The sequence below is a fragment of the Vidua macroura genome, chromosome 5 (assembly GCF_024509145.1).
Source record: "Vidua macroura isolate BioBank_ID:100142 chromosome 5, ASM2450914v1, whole genome shotgun sequence".
In the NCBI taxonomy this organism is placed as follows: Eukaryota; Metazoa; Chordata; class Aves; order Passeriformes; family Viduidae; genus Vidua; species Vidua macroura.
Window position 1 is genome coordinate 43,997,299 of NC_071575.1, and position 21,178 is coordinate 44,018,476.

General features: G+C 39.8%; 1 protein-coding gene across 1 annotated transcript; it reads left to right on the forward strand.

Moving 5' to 3' along the window:
* The first annotated feature begins 331 nt into the window (after nt 1-331).
* Nucleotides 332-19,720, forward strand: DBX2 (developing brain homeobox 2). The gene is made up of 4 exons (XM_053977918.1): nt 332-972; nt 11,639-11,734; nt 15,788-15,975; nt 18,381-19,720. Exons 1-4 carry the CDS (start codon nt 429-431, stop codon nt 18,699-18,701), a joined length of 1,149 nt encoding a protein of 382 aa, XP_053833893.1. The 5' UTR covers nt 332-428; the 3' UTR covers nt 18,702-19,720.
* Nucleotides 19,721-21,178: the final 1,458 nt, after the last annotated feature.

Sequence of the window (21,178 nt, forward strand, 5' to 3'; positions counted from 1 at the left end):
TGATCTTAATCAGATTTATTAAGACAAATGTTGAAAATCCAGCGTGCATGCTATGTATGGGCAACTAAAGAAAGAAAGAAAAAAAAAAAAAAAAAAAAAAAAAAAGGCCAGATAAAAATGCCCAGAGGGAGTGAGCTAATGACTATCTTCCCATTACCTCATGGGATCATTAGGTCGACATGATCTCTCCGCGGCCAGTACCGGAGCCACTTCCCCGCCGGGACGGAGGCCAGCGGCCTTTCCCTTCCCCTCCCGTCCCCTCGCACAGGTGCACCCCGCAGCGGGAGACGCGACCCGCCGCCATGTCGGGGCGGGCACGGCGGGACAGCCACCTCAGCTCCCCGCCCTGCCCCCGCCCCGGGGGGCTGCTGGGCAAGACGGCATTGTTGGCCGCGTCCATCACTCCTCGTCCCCGGCTGACATAATGAATGCGCTTGGACACACCTTCCAGCCCGGCGGAGAGGCGCGGCGTCTCCACGGACGGCCTCACCGAGCCCTCCGCTCCGCTCCCCACAGCCCTCGGGGAGGCGCCCCGCCGGCCCGCCCGGCCCCATAGCCCGGCGCCCCGTCCCAGCCCAGTGAGGGGCCGCGGCGGCCGGGCCGGGCTGGGCAGGGCGAGGAGGGTAGAAACTCTCGCTATGCTGCCCAGCGCCTTTTACTGGGACCTGGTGGGCTCCTCGGCTCTCCTCAACCTGCCGGCGGCGCCAGGTTTCGGCAACCTGGGCAAAAGTTTCCTCATCGAGAACTTGCTGCGGGCCGGGGCGCCGAGCCCTGCCCAGCTCCGTCCCCTCCCCGCCAACCCCGTGCCCCTCAAGCTGTGCCCCGCGGCGGAACAAATCAACCCCTCAGGGGGTCCCTTCCCGGCGAGATGGGCTTTCCAAGTGCTCAACCCCTCTGCGGCGGACGGCGGCCGCCCGCCAGCGCGGGCCGCGGCGGCGGAGAGAGGCGGCATCTTCCCGCCGGCAGCCACAGGTGAGCGCCGGCCCCTCCTGCGTCTTGCCGCCGGGGAGATGGGACCGAGGGGCTTTCCGAGGGCTCGGCCCCGCGCTCCGCACGGCGGAGACGGCGGCAGGAGAGGCGCGGACGCTCCGAGGAGCCCGCAGGCGGCGGCGGGACGCCGAGCCCCGCTGGGTACCGTGCCGCCGGGGCGCGGTGGGGGCTGCGCCCAGGGCTCCGGCCGAGGGTCTCGCCCTACCGCTGTCAACGGGACGCCGAGGAGCGGGTGGTGCGGGACGCCGGGCGGCGGCTTCCGAGTGCGGCCGGCCGGCGCACCTGTGGGTGCAGAGAGCGCGGCAGAGCCCTGTGATGGCCGCGTCGGGTGATGTTAAATCGCAGTACTTTCAGATCTTGACGTCCCGCAGCCTCAAGGGGTGTTAGAAGCTTCGCCGCCAACTTGCGCTCCGGGAAAGTCTGAAATTGCAAGTTTTGGGAGGAAGGCGAGCGGTCCCATCCTCCTAAGTAGCGATAGCTCTGGAGGCAGCAGCCCCTTTCTCTACACGCCCTGCCGTGCGGGACAGCAAGGCGTGGAGGATCCAGCTCCTCCTGTCAAAAGGAGAATTAAGCCATGTAGAACAGACAATTTTCTGGAAGTTTTGACAAAACCAGGGACGGGGGAAAAATAAAAAAACGTTTTAAAGAGCTGTAAAGGTGCGTTATCAGCCGTTCGTCCCGGTGTCACACTGAGAGCCAGCGCCCTGCCGGGCGATGGGGACCAGCTCGCGGCCGCCGGGGGCCCGCAGGAATCCGGGCCATGGAATTGGAGACAAACAGGTTTTCAAAACCTATTCAGTTTCTTGTATGTGCCGATTTTCGTATAAATAGATTTTGTCTGGGCATGAGTAACATATTGTAAGAAATGTGTACTTCTGTTAGTTATGGAACTGATTGTAGTCAATTAATTAAATTTGGTATTAGACTCACTATCTATATCATATTTTACTTTTCTATTAGAATGCATAAATTATTTCAGTATTATGCGGTATTTTAAGAATTTTTATTTATGGTCATGCAGTTTTAATTGCATTTAAAATGAAAATCAGACAAGCAGAACTGTATTTATTGAATTAAGTCTTTGAAATGTGAAACCAAAAGACTTGTTTTGAAAACAGAAGTAATTGTTTTCAAACATAATTTTATTTCAGTTAGATCCTGCAAATTGTTCTTCAAAATCCAAAGCATATTTGATCCTTTAGCATTATGTACTTTAAAGGTAGGCAGGACAGAGTCAAAGTGTACAATAACGTTTCTGAACGTTCCTGACCTCTCAGGTAAGTGTTACCTTAAGCATTATCAGTTACTTAAAGGTGTTTGTTTTAACTATAGGCTCGGCCAGGGAACAGGACAAGTATCATCTTCCTGAAATTCGATGAATATTATCCTTGCCAGCCCCTTGCCCTTATCCTGAAAAAAAGTTCTAGAGAAAATGCTATACTTATTTGTAGAGAGATAGCAGATGCCCCAGCACGCTTGTTTGCTAGAAGTAAAGGTATTTTGTTGGGTTTTATTTGTTGTTGTTAGTTTGTTTGTCTGGGTTTTTGTTTGGTTTTTTTTAAAGAGCTATAGGTAAATTGCTGCAGAAGTTTCCGAATGTCAAGTTTTGTAAATGCTTGTTTCCAGGATTATTTCTTGTTTTGATCGACCCATAGTAGTAGTTGTGATTTTAGTGTGGTAAGTCTGCCTAGTGATTTGGAGTCCAGTCCTATTCTTCTTCTGATTCCACAGCTCCCACAGATCTTGGCAAATGCACCAGGCTCTTAGATTTGAGCAGGGAGAAGTACTAGTGTTTCCTCAGTCATTGTGTACCCAGAAGAAAATTCTCCTGTGACTGTACACTTGCGACAATGACTTTTATATTCTAACAGGGATCTGTTGATTCTGATCTCACTTGTATGTCTTAAAGTGGTGAGGACACTTGGTTGCCTCAACATTCACAAATTTGAATTAGATTGTAACTGTCTTGCTGAGCCAGTTTGTGGTTTCTAAGGAGTCTCTTGTCTCTAGTGTAGGCGTATACTGAGGAAACTGTTCAGACCAGACACTGCATTTGTGAGTAGAGCTGGGGTGGTCAGGCTGTGTGTAATGTTTCTTGTTTATACAGTGATAGGGCAAAGGAGCATTTTGACAGAACAAAAATTTTAGCCTTCAGGGACTAGTGAAGATATTTTAACTAAGGAATTTGTGCTAGGTAGGGTTTTTTAATTTACTGATTTTTTATTTTTTTTTAAGGATAAACTCATATTTGGAACCCCCAAATCACGTGGCATTTTGGAAAATCTTTCTCGAAGTTTTAAGAATATTGAAAATGATAAAGCAAGTTTTTTTCAAAAAATCTTTCTGAACTAGCAAGTGCTTTATAGATCATGCAGGGATTAAAAGTCCCCTAATAAATTAGCTTGGCATAAGCCAAGTTTTCTTTTATTTTTTAATTAAAAAAAAAAAAAAAAGGGAAATTGAAAAAGTACCAGACTTTTTGGAAACAGTGTAACAGTGTATGACTCATGTAGTCCCAAATTCTGGTGAGGTCACCAAAAGTTCTCAAAAAGAACGAAGTGTAAAATCACACCAAGGACTTAACTGAATAAGCTGAACCTTTTTGTAAGTATCCAAAGGAAAGATGTGAAGAAAGCACTCCATTTTAGGGTACCTTTTAACACTCCATAAAAGTGCTAAAGAATGTAAATCCTGTATTCTTTCTGTAAATTGGAAAACACTTTATCCATGGTGGCAAAGGAGATCAGGTGGGATGGCATTCTTGATCTGGGCTATCTGATCATGGTGATTTTTCCTTTTATAACTCCTCAGCAACTGACTTGTATCAGCAAGTTTCCTTCCCATAATTTACAGGTTTCAAAGTATTAGTTGGACTATTTCAAGTGCTCATCTGCATGTGTATTTTATGTATATCTCCTGCAAAATTATTGTGAATAAAAAACGGAACAAGTACTCAGGAAGTGTCATACCCTAAATGTCACATCATCTAATGAGCATGGTAGAAATAAGTATATTTGTTGTCTGTAAAAGTTTAAATAATCACTTTCCATCATTATATACATTTTTAAAAATTAAATGTAATCATTGCAGGTGTTTGAAATTAGTTTGGTTTCATTTAGGAAGAACATGAACAAAGAGCATGTTACGTAAAAATTAGGAAGGAAAAGCAGAAGGAGCATTACTGCTATACGATAAACTCATGAGCCTTCTGCAGTGGTATGCCAATTTGTACTGGCTTGGAATTCCCCCAGGCTTTCTTGCACTTCACCTGAAGCCCCTTTGCTCTTTGCTGTCCTCAATTTCTTCTTGCTAATCTGGGTTTTAGTCCCTTGACTCCAAGCCTATTGCTCTCTTCTGGATAAATTAGAAGACTTGACAGTTTTCTTCAGTGTTTTCTGACACATAAAAATTGGCCAGATGATGCTGAGATGCTCTATCTTGTAGTACAGGTGCTGTAAAGAGGTCCACTCCAAATATTTCCTCATGACTTAGTTTCCAGAAGTATTGGCTGGCACTAGAGCTGAGTGACCTCCTTGGGAAATGTGAAATTACTGTGCTACCTGAAATAATTTTTCTAAATATCTCTGCTCTTCTTAAGTAATTTGTCCTGGTGGAGGTTGACAGTAAGTGCTTTACAGCATGAATATGGTCATGTGGAAAGAATCTGACTTTCTGCTTTAATTTTGGCATTTTTGTAGATGAACAGAGAAAGGAGATTGAAAACTGCAACAAAACAAACAGTGAGATAATTCCATTGTAAGACCTGCTGAGAAATTTGTCTTAGGGGACTTTTGCCTAAAACATCAGAATACAAGAGCAGAATGAAGGACAGCACATGTAACACAAAAGAAATCAGAAGAGCTATATAGTACTTTATACATATCCAGATACATTTGTGCTATAGATGTGTCTTTTCTTTTTGTAACGTTTGGGTATTTTACATTTTGATGCAGTTATCATCACATTGTGCCAGTGAGATGGGAGAGATTTCTATTGTGTAGAGGAGAAGCTGGAGCAAAAAGAAATAAGGTGACTTACCTAAGATAATACAGAAAACTGGTAGTATTGCAAGGAAATTAAACCAAATCTTCTGCAGGCTAGGTCTCTGAAAAATTATGTCAATTTTTTCCTTCTCAGGTGATGACACCAATTCTATCCTTAATACTTACTTGAGTCAAACATATCTTATTTCCCATACTTAATAAAGTGTCTTGTGTTTCTTTATGACAACCAGGAGATAATTAAATTACTGAAATTTAAGTGATATTTTTTCTTTCATTTGGACCTCTTAGTGAATTAATGCTTGTTATTGATTTCAAGCCAACTGGCAGCCAAGCTGTGTCCTCAAGCGACATATAACACTAGCTTTCAGTAAAATAAAAGACAGGAAAGAGCCCAATGTTTTGTCTTGACTCATCTAACTCAGGCAACAAGGTGACTGACAAGTTTTAGGATTTTCTTGTTTTGTTGGTGTTTTCTGGAGATAGAAAGTTTCTTTAAGGTGGGGAGATGTATTTGGCATCTTTTCTTATTCCCTGATTACTAGGAGCACCGAGACACTGTAATTGTTTTGAAAGTTTGTCTTTGGAAGCAAAGAAGTTTTTGTAAGTATTAGGAATCACAGACTAGCACGTTTCCTGTTTCCAGTTAACTTTGTGAGCCATTTAATAGAATTGGTCTGGAATGCCCAGCATATTTTAAGAGTGGCTGCAAAATGGCTTTTAGAGGACAAACTGTTGTCCTCATTGTGAGGTTGCCAGAGCTAGACTAGTGCCAGCTACTCTCCGACCCAGCCACTAGTCTGGCAGTCTGTGCTCAGTGAGGAGTATGAGCACTGGCTGGACACTGCTCCTTCCTTTGGCTACTCTCGTGGTGCCATCTCTTAGAAGGAAGAGGATCCCGAGTTTGGTCCTTGGCAAGATTTAGATGCTACCAGAAGATCTCAGAGCTTCGCTAGGAAAGACAAGTGGTGGAGTTTGTAGAAAAGAAATTGATTTGAAACCATGGTATCAGTCATGCATGCCTGCAGTTAGTGAATGAACTTCTGTAAAATGTATTTTGTACAGCAGAAAGAACTGGTCTTCTGAAATCCTATAGTATATTCCTCATGATTTTAGAAAACACATGGCCGTGGTAAGGATTAATCTCATCGGGCAAACTCAAGTGCAGATTTCAGGTTTTATTGTACTATGTCTGTATTTTTTTTCTGTTAAAAAAATCCTCCTAAATTTTGGAAGGCAAATTCTCTGCTTCCATTACCCTCTGAAGGTGATTTGCATTCTTTTATAGAGCAGCTCTGCAAAATAACTTATGTTTTACATGGTACTTTTGTGGTCAGTCATGACCCCACAGCAGAAAGGGAAGATTTTTTTTTTTTTTTAATGAAAACAACTGCAGGTATATAAAGCAGTTGGAGGCTGTTTCAAATGTCAATTATGTAGACCCTGGTATTTATAAAATTATACATCCAAATATTTTCAGTTTCCTGGACTCTGTTTCTTTGAGGTGAGTTGTCACTCTGGAGAAGTGGCTTTTGCTTTGTGCTGAAAAGCTTATGAAAATTTTTCATGAGAGGCTGCTTTTGTCTGCAGTTGTAGCGCATAATTCTCTTGAGGTATTCTGAATGTGTGTTGAGAATGTTCCTCCTTGTGACTATGTGAATATCTCAAGTTTCAACTTGAAAAAGTATTTCCTTGTACAAATGTAAAAATACTAAACCCCTTAAAAAAAAAAAAAAAAGAAAAAAGAACTGACCATGTGTTATTTTTTTATTCTCACACTATTTATATTATCTTGAGACTTTTGTCTGTTTGGAGCTGGCAATGCTGCAACAAGTAAAGACTGTTCCAGGTAAAAAATTATGGCTAATCAGTGCATAATATAGGAATAAATTATGCATTTTGGCTTATTGTAAGATTTTGAATTAGTGCTGCAACAATGAAAAAACAGTGAAATGCCAGCTTGCAGCAGCTGACCTTAATTTTGCCATGCTTGAGGAAACAATTTCTAAACAAATTGTAATATGTTGAAAAACAAACAAAATAACTAATTACTTTCTTGCTGAATTTTTACATTTTTTAGAGACATTATGGCTGTACAGATGATAGTATTCTTTTGATGGGATAAGAGGGATAAGAAGAATGTGGGGATAAGAAGAATGACAGATAAGAATGTCATGGTAATTCAGCTTTCAATAAAAAGTAGGTGTCTTGTCTAAGCTGTAGTCAATACAGAGAGATGCATCCAGAGGATGAGACACCTTCTGTGTCTGTTTTAAGGTGATGAATTGTTATGTAGAGCTACTTATCTCTTCTCATTGACTATACAGGAGGCCCAGACAAGGAACTTGGGCAAGACAGTGAACTTTTAGACAGAGAACTAACAGTGATGCCTGTTTTGACAAGAACTGGTAATCATAAAGTGCTGAGGCACACTAGTACATGGGCATCCTGAGGAAAGACAAAGCCAGAAAAAAAAGCTGGTAAATCCACAGGTAGATTCCCATCTTCTCAATAGCAAGGCTTTATAGGAGGCATGGAGAGGGTAGAAGCTACTTTTACTCCTGACACCAGGGTACCCATGGGGTCTTTGGCAAACATTGTGGAGTTTGGATGTTGCTTTGGGTTGTAGAGGTGAGATCTGACCATGTATTGTCACCAGCCTCAGGCTGGTGTATTTCCTCAGGTGGTGAAAATCATGTACAGCAAATTACAACATAATAATTAGGCATGTGAATGATGCCTCTGAAAACTGACAGTGATTAATGTGGTTTCAGATAATCTGCAGTGTGATGCTCTTGGCCATTACATTGCTGTAGATGTAAGTGATTATGCTGTTAGCACATTTCAAGCCCATTTTGGGGGCTGCTCTGCCAATTTTTGAAAGCTTCACCACGACTCAACATAAAAATGCAATCCCACTTCTTGCATCCATGTTTTGTGTAGAAATTAAAAAAATATATATTTAGAACTTTAAAACCCTTTCTATGAATGTTTGGCAATTGTTAAAAACTGATCTGTGGATGCTACTCTGCTTTGCCCTTTTGGCTTGACTTCCTTTGAGCATTCACGTGGTTGTGTTTTACAGGAATAAATAGGAAGCAAATGGTAACTTTGGGAGTACAGGAAAGCCTGTTCTGAAGGGTCCTGCACCACAGGCTCTTGCAGGAAGTTTTTCCAGTTCCATGTGATGGCAGTTGCTTTTGGGTGGGATATGGCAGTGGCTGCTGCTTTGTTCTTGCAGTTGGAGGCTCCTCTTCAGCTGGTTGAAATGCTTTGGGGGAGCACAACTGCTGCTGGAACATTGCACTCTAAGGACAGTAACTGCTAGGGAAAGAGCCATGACTCATCATGAGGTCCAGGGCTTGTGGTTCGGGAGCAGAAACACAGCTCAGCTGGATCACTAAGCTGGCAGAGCTACTGCAGGACTGTTTTCAGGGAAGCTCTTCATGACATGAAACTTCCCTGCAACTTTGCAAAAGCCTTCTTTAGACATTGCCAAGAATGGATGTAGGTAGGAAATTGCAGGTGTGCCCATGTTATGGGCACAAACCATCCAAGATTCTCAGATAAAATGTGATAATTTTACGGATAATATATTTAAGTTTCCTGCAAGGGCTGGAACCTAGACGTCATGGTGGAAAGCAGTTCATGTGGACTTGGAGACTTGAAGTGTTCATGCAGCTTGTGGTCTTTCTGGTCCTGTTGTTAGTTTTGTTAGCTGGCTCTAGGCAGTTTTCTGAATAATTTTTTTTGGGAGGTGTTCCAGCTCTCTTCACATGTTGATACCACATTTTTATCAGTTATCTTTAAAACCCCTCAGTAGACTAGCAGCATGTCCAGTGAAGGAGCCTGTATAGATAATACCAGAAATTTACCATCAGTTTCACTTTCCCTCAACAGCCATTTTTCTTTCACCCCTTCCCACTTTCCTGATAGCCTACACTATTTACTGAGTTATTTCACAGTGGTAGAAGTAGAAAGAGTAAACAGTGTCCTTAATAATAAGCCATTTTCAAAGTTGCGTAACTGAGCTGGACTGTATTTAGGAACCTTACTCTCAAGATGATGGCTAGTTGGAAGGAAAACTTCGATCTCATTGTCAGTATGACTTTTTATAATGGAAGGGCTTTTCAATTTAGAATATTTTCAGAGCAGGCAGTGTATTTTAAAATACCAATATCTGAACTGCTTTCTGAGTTTTAGCACTAGATAAGCTTGAGGTCCATTTACATGTTTAGTATTATTTTATTGTCTGTAAAACGATTTCTATTCACAAAGGTAAATGTAGTGAATATTATTACTAAAATTTTGCATACAGCACCAGTGTCAAAAGTATTTGTTTTGTGGAAAAAAAAAAAAAACAACAAAACTAGGTATTTAATACTTCTGTATATACGATCCAATACATTTTCTTTTAAGGCATATAATACAGTTTTTGGAGTGCCAAAAGAAACTTATATCATACTTTGATACTTTTCATGCATGTGTGAAACTAAACCTGTAAAGACTGAATTTTGTGAAAAACTTAGTTCCACACAGTCTCAGTTTTATGAAATGAAGATATAAAGCAGAAAAAGGCTTAAGTGTCCTGAATACAAATTATTAGGATTTTGCCCTTGCTTTAGGTTCCTCTACATCTTTGGGAGCAACAGCTGCCTTTTGGTTACTGTATACCTCATTCTGGCCAAAAAATGGCATAATTAGTATTCTGACATCTCAGCAGTTTTCAGCCTTGTGTGAACAGCAAAGTGTGTTTGCTTTAGGTCTCTTGATCAACAGATATTGGTAGAGTTACTGTGATATATGTGAAAAGAAAATAATAGGTAGTCCATCCTCTATATTGTTTTCAAAACTGTATTATGTCATTTCTACAGGTATAATTCCAGTATAATTCTGGACAATTTTAATTCTGTTAATGGAGTTTCATACAGGTAGTGGAAGCCATTTAATGTGATGAACTGTGTTGTTTTATCAAAGATAAAAATATACTTGGATATGTTATGTTGAAGTATTAATATTTTTCTGTATGTAGAACTCCCAAGACAGAGTTGAATATCCCTGTATTATGTCACATGTTTTTTTACTTATATAAGTCTGCAAAACTGCTGCACATTGGTTTGAGTGCAACAGCTTCAGTAGATGTAGGGATGTAGTTTCATGTACATAATGTAGATTTCACCTGTGCATCAGTATAGCTGCAGCACATTAAAAAAGATTATGAACTGGGCATACATGTTGGCTATAGACATAGAGTGCCATCATGGCATTGTTTATTCCCCAGGATCTAGACTAAATCTTGAAGAGTGAGCTCAGGAACCTCTTCGTTCAAAGTTACATGAGGATATCACCTGCATCTTACTTCTTAAGCAAATATTTTACAGCAATAATTTTTTTGCTCTGGGATAACAGCAAATTTAAGGGTCACAAAACTTATTTTGAGGTCCTAATACATTCTCAGAAACTTAATTTTGAATTATCTTTATTTTTAATTGCAGTTGAAAAACTTTTCAAAATTAGAAGCGTGGCTTAGATACATTTATCTATTTACCTTTCTTTCTGATTGTTGATTTCTTTTTTTTTTTTTTAACTGAAGTGTACAGTTACTTTTTTTTTTATTTAATGGGATTTTTTTCTGGAGATTTGGACAACTACAGTACAGCCTCTAGAGCCACTTTTTTTCTGCCTAAACCAAAACAAGAAAGACATAGATGTTTTGATGCTGATCACATTTTAAAAGTGTACAGTTCTAGCAATGATGTATCTTTTTCAAAACAAAAACATTCCAGGTTTCATAGTTGAGTAGTACAAGAAGAAATTGATAGGTAATTAAGTTTAATGGAAAAGCCCATGAGCCTTATTGAAAAAAAATTAAGGGATAATGAAGATAATGAAGACCTTTCCATGATTTGAAAGCTCTTTTTAGATGTGAGAGACTTCGATTTAAAAAATTCCGTAAAAAATTTACCAAATATTACCTAATTCTGTGAGTTGACTGCAGATTTTTTTTTGTTGTATCTAGCAGAGCCTTCAGCAAGTGGTTTGTTTAAATTTAGAGCACTTGTCCAGCAAGACTAAGATGACAGTCAGAATAACAGAATCAGGCCCTGTAGTATGTGCCTATAGAGCTCAGCTGTTTCATCTCATGGCATTTTGTAAATTTTATTCAAAAAGGTTTCTTGTTGAGGATGTTATTGGTTTGAGTGCTTGAGCATTGGAGTACCAGCTGATTTTTTTTTTTTTTGTAAGATGGCATGCTTACTAGAGTTATTTTAAATAACTTTCAGATTCATTATTGTCATTGTTTCAACAACATATTATTGAAACAATGTGTTCAATGCCAATATTTAGGAAAACCCCCATAATTACAGCAATTATAGGAAGGAAATTTCTAGTCTGCAGAGCTTCATTCTTATAAATATAGGGAGAGTTTTGCATATTATAGCTAAGCTACACATGTAAAATAACCTTGCTAAATTAAAGAGCAATTACTTGGTTTATCATTGTTTGCCTTAAAAATATCACCATGTTGAAAAAAGGAAAAAGAGCTTGTGGGGCAGGACTTTACACACTGACTTTTTGGAGGACTGTTGTTATGAATATCACCTAAGCTCAATGGATAATCAATTAGATCTATGCTTTCTTTGCAGCTCTTTCCAAACACTTTTTTCTCCGAGCCCCGCCATTCTACTCAGCATGCTGCGGTGGGTCCTGTCAGCACCCTGCATCCCCCACTGCTTTTCCAAGTAAGTTTTTATGCTTCATCAGTAATGCTTGAGTTATTCTGTAAACCAAAGCAGCAGGATTTAATGTGTTCTGGAAAACTAATTGGTGATGCAATGGCAGCAGCTAATTCCTTAGTAAAATCACAGCAATCCTATTCAGAGGGCTTCCAAAGATTTATCAAACTTAAGTACACTGAGCAATTGTGAGAGGTTTCTAATGGCATTGAGACACCCAGACAGAGCTAACCTAGGAAAGTGCCTTGTTTTCAGTTTGCTAGAAACAATTCTTTAAAATCAGTAACTCTTTTAAAAATCAGTGTCAATAAATACTTGCAAATAAGAAAAGAGCTGGAGGATCGTAAAATGTGTGCTGCATTTTAATGTTTGTTAGGGATAAATTATGATTGAGGAAGCTTTAGCATTATTTAAATACAACAATCATTCTTTTTGTAGCAGTCAAATGTGTGCACATGTTTAATTTTGTTTCTCTTTTGTAATCATAATGTAAAAAATTGAAGAAGTATGTTGAAGAGAATTTTGACCAGTGTACACTATCCATTCAGGATTAAGAGTCCATTTAATCCAAAACTAAATTTAACCTTGATTGGGAAGATTGCATGCAATAGTTTAAGAATGGACAGTTATGATTTTGTGCTTATGGCTCAGGAATGCAAACAGAAGCAGTACTCTTCCTCTTTCTTCAAAACAGAAAAAAAAAGCACAAATTGCTTGTCAAATCCAAATGAAAATGGGAGCTTATACATGCTCTGGCATATACTTTTTTATCACAAATGCATTCAAACTATTCCTGACTAAAGTGCATGCTTTTTATGAATGTTTCAGAAGGACAGTTGCTAAGTTGAATGATTCTTGACAAGTGAGGCAGCAAATGCTGGCAGTTTAATGAGCTGCAAGTTTCTGAGCACCTCTTTAGGGGGCTGACACTTTCCCACAGAGCGTTTTACATGGCCTCGGCTCTCCCACAATGGCTGACAGCACCATGACCAATCACCACTTTCACTTTACTCATCCACACGCGACCTCACCACAATTTTTCACTGTGCAGATGAACTTTAGGAACCATTTCACATTGAAAAGGCCTGGGCAAGGGTCAGTTGCCCTTTTGTATAGCCATAAAGCAATACTCTATATGCCAGTCTTTTCTCCTGTCTCACATTCCAAGAGATTTTCTGGACACCATTTAAAGCACTTGACTGAAAAATAAAGCAGTGAATGAAACTGACTTTTATAGACTCATTCTAGCTCATCTTCCCATATAACCCTGTCTACCTGAAAAGGGATTTAGTGGATGAGCTGAGTGTATACAGGGACTTGCTGAATACATAGGCCCATTATCAACTGTGGGGATTGTTTATTAACCAGGACTGATACACTACTATTTTGGAAGTGACCTATTAATTGTCCATTTAACTAGAATGTATTGAATTCTAATGAAAAAATGGAAACCATGACTAAAGCTTTTACTTGCTCCTTCAAGGTGGTCTCTGCCATGAAGGCAAATGAAAATTGTTCCACAGATTAAGAGGACATTTATCACTATATATTAGGATACAAAGGAAAGACTTAACAAAAATCAAATCAGTAACATAGGAAATAGTTGGTCATATTTGTGTCAGCAGAACACTAAACCTGCTGCATATTCAGAGTGATGAGCTGCAAACTGACATATGTAATTTTGCTGGAATTGTTGAAATGTATATTTATACTGCCTATCCTGCTGCACTGAAAAATCCTATAATCCACAAACTGAAATTTCGTTTTTGTGTAACAGTTCGAATGCTTTTTAGAATATGGCTTATTTTTAAAGAAATTCTCTAGGCTACTCAGTTGGTGGTAGATTTCAGATTTTTTACTCCATAGGCTGTTTGTTAATGCTTCTGAGCATTCTGCTCATCATTAAATTTTGTTCAGTTAATCTTTTAAAATCCATCATATATTGTGCCTTAGAGTGTAAAGATGCCTCACTATTAAATTCATCTAATATAGGTGTTAAGCTGCACCCTACATACTGCCTGTACAGGAATTAATTTCTGCCTCGAGTCTCCAGCAGGAGGTTGTTTCCTTGCTGACTGACTGTTAACAACCAACCAGGCAAGACAAATTTTAAGGGGTCACATAATTTGGCTTCCTCTGTCCTTGGCTGACAACTCCATTGTGGAACTGTGGCTGGGAGGTGAGGACCAGCCCTGTTACGCCTCTTCCCTTGCTGGTGTCTCTCATCCCACAGTAGGGATGAGAGATGGTACCAGTTCTGCTGCTGCCAGACCATACCATCCAGTAAACCTGAGAATGGCTGACAATTCAGCAGAAACTTCTCAGAGGCTGCCTGGAAAAAGGTACCTAAATTCACTAAGTTTGAGGGGTAGTGTTATTTTAGGGAATAGTCATTGTACACTTGCTCAGCTTTTGATGCTCTGCTCTACTGGTCAGAGCTGGAAGCAGGATGCAGGGGTAGTGTATGTAATATCAAATCAGTAACACATGGCTACAAAAGTATTTAGTCAACTTTGCAAGGTATGCAGATACACACTTCATTATATTACGATATCCTCAGTATATGAGGATGTTTAAAGATACAAATACCCATGTGTATATATGTATAATATACAGAAATTGAAATGTAGTGTAGCCCCAAGGACATTTTGTAGAAGCTGCATCTGGATTTCATTAGTATTTTCAAGAGCACTATATCAATTGAAAAAATGTATTTAATTTCCCCCCCACCCCATTGCAGCTGATCAGAATAGATAGACTTCTACACAAAAAAAATGTCTAGTATTTTAGAAAATCTGCTTTTCAGGGGGAATTTGCTTTTGGCTCTGATATGAAGATGATCAGATCCTTTGTAGGAATTGAGCAGCAGCACACCTTGCAGCTGGTGTAACTATAAGCTGGAAGGGCAATCTAGGCCCATGGACTTGAGAAGGTGGACAGCAGGAGGGCAGCTTGCATCTGAATTGCTACTCCTACATCAAGATGGTAGGTGTCAGTGGCTGTACAGCCATGGCACAGGTTTCTGAGCCAAAGTGCACCTGTTTCCTGGCCTGCTTGCATCTCCCTAATTATCACATGCCATGCGTGATGATGGGCCCTATTCAACTGATCCCTGCTCCTGCTTCCTGAGTATTTGAGGAAGCTGGGTGCACTGGAAGCATATGAAGCCTCACCAAGAACTGCTTCTCATACACCGTATCTTTCTAAGGGACAGGGAGCATGGGAAAACACTATGGCTTTAGGTTTTATTGGGTATGAGGAACACAAGAGATGTATCTTGGGGTTTCTGTGCTCTTTGTGTGTACACTTCTTCACTGCAGCTCTGTCCCTCAGCTTTGAGGCTGTAGGCTGTTTTCCAGGGTAGGGCTCCCTCTAGGTGTGCATTGAGGGGATGTGATTGTATTCACTGAAAACTGCCCTCCCAGGATGTGTTATGAGATGTCAAAGGAGGCTGAAAGGAGTAAGTCCAAGTACTCTCCAAATCCTCTAATATAGAAATTGCTGTAGTTTCCAGAATAACTAAGTGAATGATCAGGGATTTTCTGAGAAATAGATCACTCTGAAACCCTTTCATTAGTAAAAAAAAAAAAAAAAAAAAAAAAAAAAAAAAAAAAAAAAAAGAGGAAAGGCTGTTTAGTTTCTTTGAATCACTATTACAGACCACTTTTCTTTCATTTTACATTCCACACAAGGAGTAAATAAACTCATAGGAAAACTAGTTGCAGTTTATTCAGTGATGATGACAGGCAAAGAAAAGTGAAGTTCCTCCCTGACTGTATTTGAATTTTGCAGTAGCATGGGCTCTGTCCTAATATTCCTCTATGAACTCATCTGATTTTCTTTGTACCATGTCAGGGGGAGACTCTTGACTACTGACAACACCTCTAGTTGCAAGCAAGGATTTAATCCTTAATGAACATGATTGAAGCATTACAACACACTTATAACACCAACAAATCAAAAGTGGGACAAGAGTCTGCAAACGTTATAATGAACAGCACTTAATATTTCTTTGATACGTGATAGATGTAATGGGAAATTCTCATCTATTTCCACTAGGAGAGGAAAGTGTGCTGCCTCTTCTGACCCAGGAGTCTAACTCCAAATCCCGGAGAGGCATATTAAGAAGAGCTGTCTTTTCTGAAGACCAGAGGAAAGCTTTGGAGAAAATGTTCCAGAAGCAGAAGTATATTAGTAAAACAGACAGGAAGAAACTGGCCCTTAACCTGGGTCTAAAGGAGTCTCAGGTAAAGAATGTCCTTTTGGGGAAAAATCTTTAAAATGGCTTTGAAGGAGGAAAATTGAACAGTGCAGGGGCAGCCTGGAGCTCTTTTATCTGCTCTTTTATCTGCAAAGACCTCAATAAATCAATGGCAGTTTAAACCAGGGAATACTTGAACAGTTTCCTGGTTTATTTCCTGTATGTATGCATTCAAAAATTGATGTCTCCATTTTTCACACAAAGAACCATGACCTCTGTGTTTCATTCACAACTCTCTTTTTTTGCTGTCCAACAGAGCCCCCTTGGAAGCTTTGGGGGAGGAAACTGCTCCATCCCATTGCTCTAAAGGCAGTAGATAAAACATGTGAGCATAGATCATTCCTTTATTCCACTGAGCACCCTTTGCACTCACAGATTAATAACTAGGGACAACGCAGTCACAGCACTTCCTCTGGAACTGTTCTGCCCAAAGAGACAGGCAACCATTCCTATGGAAAGACACTTGACTGCACAAAGAAGGAGATTTTCAGAGCTGAGAGATACAATAAGAAGAAAAGCTTTGCAGGGTGACCTTCTAAAACACTCCCATTTTACTTGCCAATTCACATTTCATGGGATTTTTTGCATGAATCTGAGTTGGTCTACTGCAGGATTTTAGAGTTTAGCTGAGGGTCTAATGCCTCCAGTGAGCTGTTCTGACTGAACAGCTACATTAATAGTGGTTCTGAGCAGCAGTAGCCCAATCTGGAATCTTCGGGGCCTCACCTATCTGCAGATAAAAACAAAGGAAAAATGCCTGGCTTGAAGAGCACAAAATCTGAAAGAAACTGGGAGGAAAAAAAAACTTTGTGAGGGCATGTAACAACAGAAAATGAACTTGGTAGTTGCTGACAGGTAGGATTCTGAAGGTGCTGGAGTAGATGCAACCCTCTAGATCGCAGATGAAATACTGAGAGGTGACAGTACAATTCTGTTTCTTTGTGTGCAGTAGGAGTGAAAGTGCTTAACATACGTGTGCAGAAGCTGTCTGGGGGACAGAAAAGTATGGGAGTGGTGATGAGAGCTCTTGTCATCTCTGTCTTGGAGATTTTCAGAACTTGAAAGGCTCTCAACAATTTGATCTAACTTTGCAGTTGGCTTCAGTTTGCACAGGAGGTTAGATCTGGTGGTCTGTGGTGGTTCCTTGCAACCCGATGACTCTGACACTGTTGCAAACACTGCAACAATAAACACAAAAACAAGCAGAGTGTGGTGTTTCTCAGTGTGATGTACAGAACTGTAATCTCTGCAGGAAAACTATTTCAATGGAAATGTGCACTCACCAGTGTGCTGCCTAAAAAAATTCCCAAAATGTAATCAAATTCCTAGTATTGAAGTTATTTCCTCGAGATTATTTTCTGTTATTCAAGAGACCTTGGGTGTGTAAAATATAATGTAATGATACATAGATAACCAGTACCACTACAAGAATACAATTTTTTGATTGTGACAGACCAGATGATATTCATCTCTTTTTTTATTCCCCTCATGAAAGGAAGAGAAGTTGCTGTGAAGGTTACTCCAATTTTCTGACCAGTTATGCTGGAGGAACAGTATATGTAATCTAAGGCAATGATTCTCAAACCTTTGAAACCACACCCCCTTTGTCTTCATATCAAGTATCTGAATATTAGATCTAAATGCAAATGTTTAAGGGAAAAGAGTGCACAATCTGAATAATTTGATTGATCACCCTCACCTTTCTTTTCCTGTAAAACCAGTTCCTGATTGTATATTCCCCCAAGCTTTCCCCAGCATTTCATAAATGCCTTTGAATCCTTGTGTTTAAGAGTTGCAACTCAAAGTTTTTGAAAAGTTGATTTTGTCTCAAAATCACATGTGTTCTAGGCAACTTCTGGAAAACTGTAGTCAGGTAGACAAAATGTCTTTAAATTCTCAATCCCGTCTCCTATGTCACAACATGTTTTTCAAAGCTGTATGGCCAACCTGATTTTAGCTACGTTTGTGAAAGGGACAGTCATGATTCTTACAGCCTCTTTTTAATGGAGGCCCTCACACCACCAGTAATATCACTTAGTTTTCTGAATGATGATACTAATTTTCTCTGGGAATTATCTTCTGTCTAGAAGGATGTTGCTTGTAGGAAACTCTTCTATCCCTAGCTATTGGGCTGTCCATTTTCCAGCCTAAGCTAAGTAATCATCTGTTATAGGTGGTGAAATTCAAGGAGATTATTTGTTCTAGGTGTAGTAAATAGTGATGGGAAAATCCTCCGATAGTGTCAGTTAGCTGGCTTCACTGGTTCTCTACTGTAACAACAAATAAGGAAGGAATGTGAAACTAAGAGGATGGAAAGGAAAAAAACCACTTGTTAGGGGAAAGTTGTTTAAAGCAAAGAATGATAATAAACTCTTGTTAACTTGCAAACAGGTGAAAATCTGGTTTCAGAATCGAAGGATGAAATGGCGAAACTCCAAAGAAAAAGAAGTGCTTTCTAACAGGTGCCTCCAAGAAGAAGGTCTTCAGGAGAACTACCTCTCACGATCCACCATGAATTTTACCTCCCCATGCCCATCTGTGTGGGAAATGTCTGAAGAGCGGGCAAGTCCAAGGTGGAGGGAGAATTCTCCAGGAAATTCTGAAAGACTGACAACTACACAACCACCTCCAAGAGCAAATTCATTGCAGAGCCCACTCTATTTGTATCCTGACCAAGACACTGCAAACAAGGCATCAAGTGTAAGGGAGTAGGGGCAGTTTGTAAATGGAGTGGGGAGTGGGAGAGTGCAGGCTTCAAATGAGCAGTCTTTTAAGATTAACAGTATTTGAACATTGTAAAGCTAACTAGTTTATGCTTCAAAAATGTGCTAACGCCATTAAAATTGCAAACAACTAATGACTAAAGAAGTATTCTTCAATATTCAGTCTTTTCTTGTGTCTTTTCAGTCTTGTACTGACCTTAAAAGTAAAATAGGAACTGATGGTAAGTAAAATGAAGTGAAGAACATGAAGCTGAATTTGTGCTCTGATTTATACATCTGCACTGTATGTGATGCTCGTTATAAACGGACTAATAGAGAATCACTTTTATCTCTCATTGTAGTCAGACCAATTAATTTCTTCTGTGCATGAGATAAAAAGAACTCTGTTTATCTCAAGACAGTAAGTGGTTTTGGGTTCTTTTAGAAATTCATTAAATAACACAATAGATTCATATGGACAAATACAAGCATTTTGGTGTGTTTTCTCCATCTGTCCTCGCCTATGTCAGTATTTAATTGGCTTTAAATAGTGTAGTCACAGGTCAAGTGATAACCTCGGTAAAGTATGCAATATTAAAAGGCAACCAACCTAGTCTATAAAATGTTCCATGTTTAAGTAACTCTGATGAGAGTGTGTACTGGAAGGTGCAGTTCACTGGCTTCTGTCTTTCTGTCCATGCATGAATCTACTAGCATTCTTAACTTTGAATTGCAGTGTCTTTTTTTTGGCTGTTGGTAGAATCTTTTGTATTTCAAAACTGTAATGACAGTGTGCAGAGTTGTAGCCAAAAATGCACTAAACAACAGACCCATAACTGGGAAAATTGCTACTACAGCCAGTTCAGAAAATGACTTATGGAATGATGTACCATAGTAGCATTATTCATGGCTTGCTGCTGTTTAAACTGGTGCCAGTAAGGACACATTAGCATATAACTGTATCAAAGACAGGACAGTATTCTGTGTAATACAAGAAGCCTTGAATATTATTAAAGCTACTTAAAATTATTTGCTTGCTTAATCCAATTTAAGGATGTCAGTCTATGAATTTAGGTGTATCTTTGTTTTATTTGCAAATCTTCATAGCTCAAAATAGGAGCATAGCATCCATTTTCTTTTTCATGCATTTATGGATGCCTTTGTTGAGAAGAGAGATTAAAGATATTTTATGTTACAGGTAAAACCTTATGGAGAACATTATGGTTCTATAGGGGCTATTTTCTTTCTGGCATCCATATATTTTATAGGCGAAAGATTATGAAAATCTCGTCTGGCTTTTCTTATCATATATGCCTTGAATATTTCTGATGATTCTTGCCTTGAGCTCCAAATATTTTGAACTGTATTGTACATCTTTCAAGAAGCCATGCAATTGTTGTGGAGTAAGTTCTTATTTAATGTTTTACCTTTTGATAGATGATTTATTATTCCCCTTGTTACATTGTATTATCTGGGAGGTGACGTTTGGATACATTTGCAGCTAAAAAACTTGAGAATGCAATGACGATGCTTGTATTTATACACGATAAGGTGGGTTTTGTACCTTGCCTTGTGCATGTCCTGCTGTCTCAATGGCCACATATGCAATCCTAGTCTTGCATTATGTGGCATTCCTTGCATGTGATTTCCTCTGCTTGATTTAAAGAAAAAAACAAATTACAGAAGACTTAAGAAGTTATCTCTTCCTGCACTTACAAATCTTCATTAGTGCGAGCTGCCTCAATACCTACCCTCAGAAAGCCTTTGAACACGTTATATATACTGGTCAGTAATGAGAGGAGTTTATTCCTGTCTTGCAATTGAAATCCCAGAACCAACTCAGATTCTGCGAGAAACATTTGGGGGAGGGGGGGGAGAGAACAGACAGATTGTGTACACATAGGGATAAATTTGGTGTTGAAGTCCTGCCCTGTTTGACCAGCTCCTGCTTGAAGAACCAGCTAGGCTTAGTAGCCCAAATGTTTGTGAAATTGCATTGCAGGTATTTGCAGAGTACCATCTAATGATCAGGTGGTGGTATATACATGTGCATCTGTTCATCAGTGCTTCCCATTTTGGAGGAAATCTGTATGGTGGGTTTTTTTTTAATCTCACCTTTAATGGAAAGGGAGCCTTCTCAGCTGCTCATATTGTTTTACTTTACAAGTCAATGAAGCCTCAGTGCTAGAAGCAACACTTTTGGAGGTGGGAGATGCAGTTCAGAATGATCCTTGGGAAATTCTTTCAGTTCATGGTGCTGCAAGCACAAAATACGAACTACTGTCAAAACTGTGAGCTGATGTGCTGAACAGAATGCATCTGAAGGCTGTCTCACTGAGGCAAAGATCAAGCAAGGCTCATGCAGCATTGGTTTCACAATTGTAATAATACAGGTGTTTTAAATCAAACAAGTTCTGTGGCCTGTTAAAACTTAAATAATTTCAAGGTTCTCCAAATCTCTTAACACCTCCTGTCAGTATTCTTATT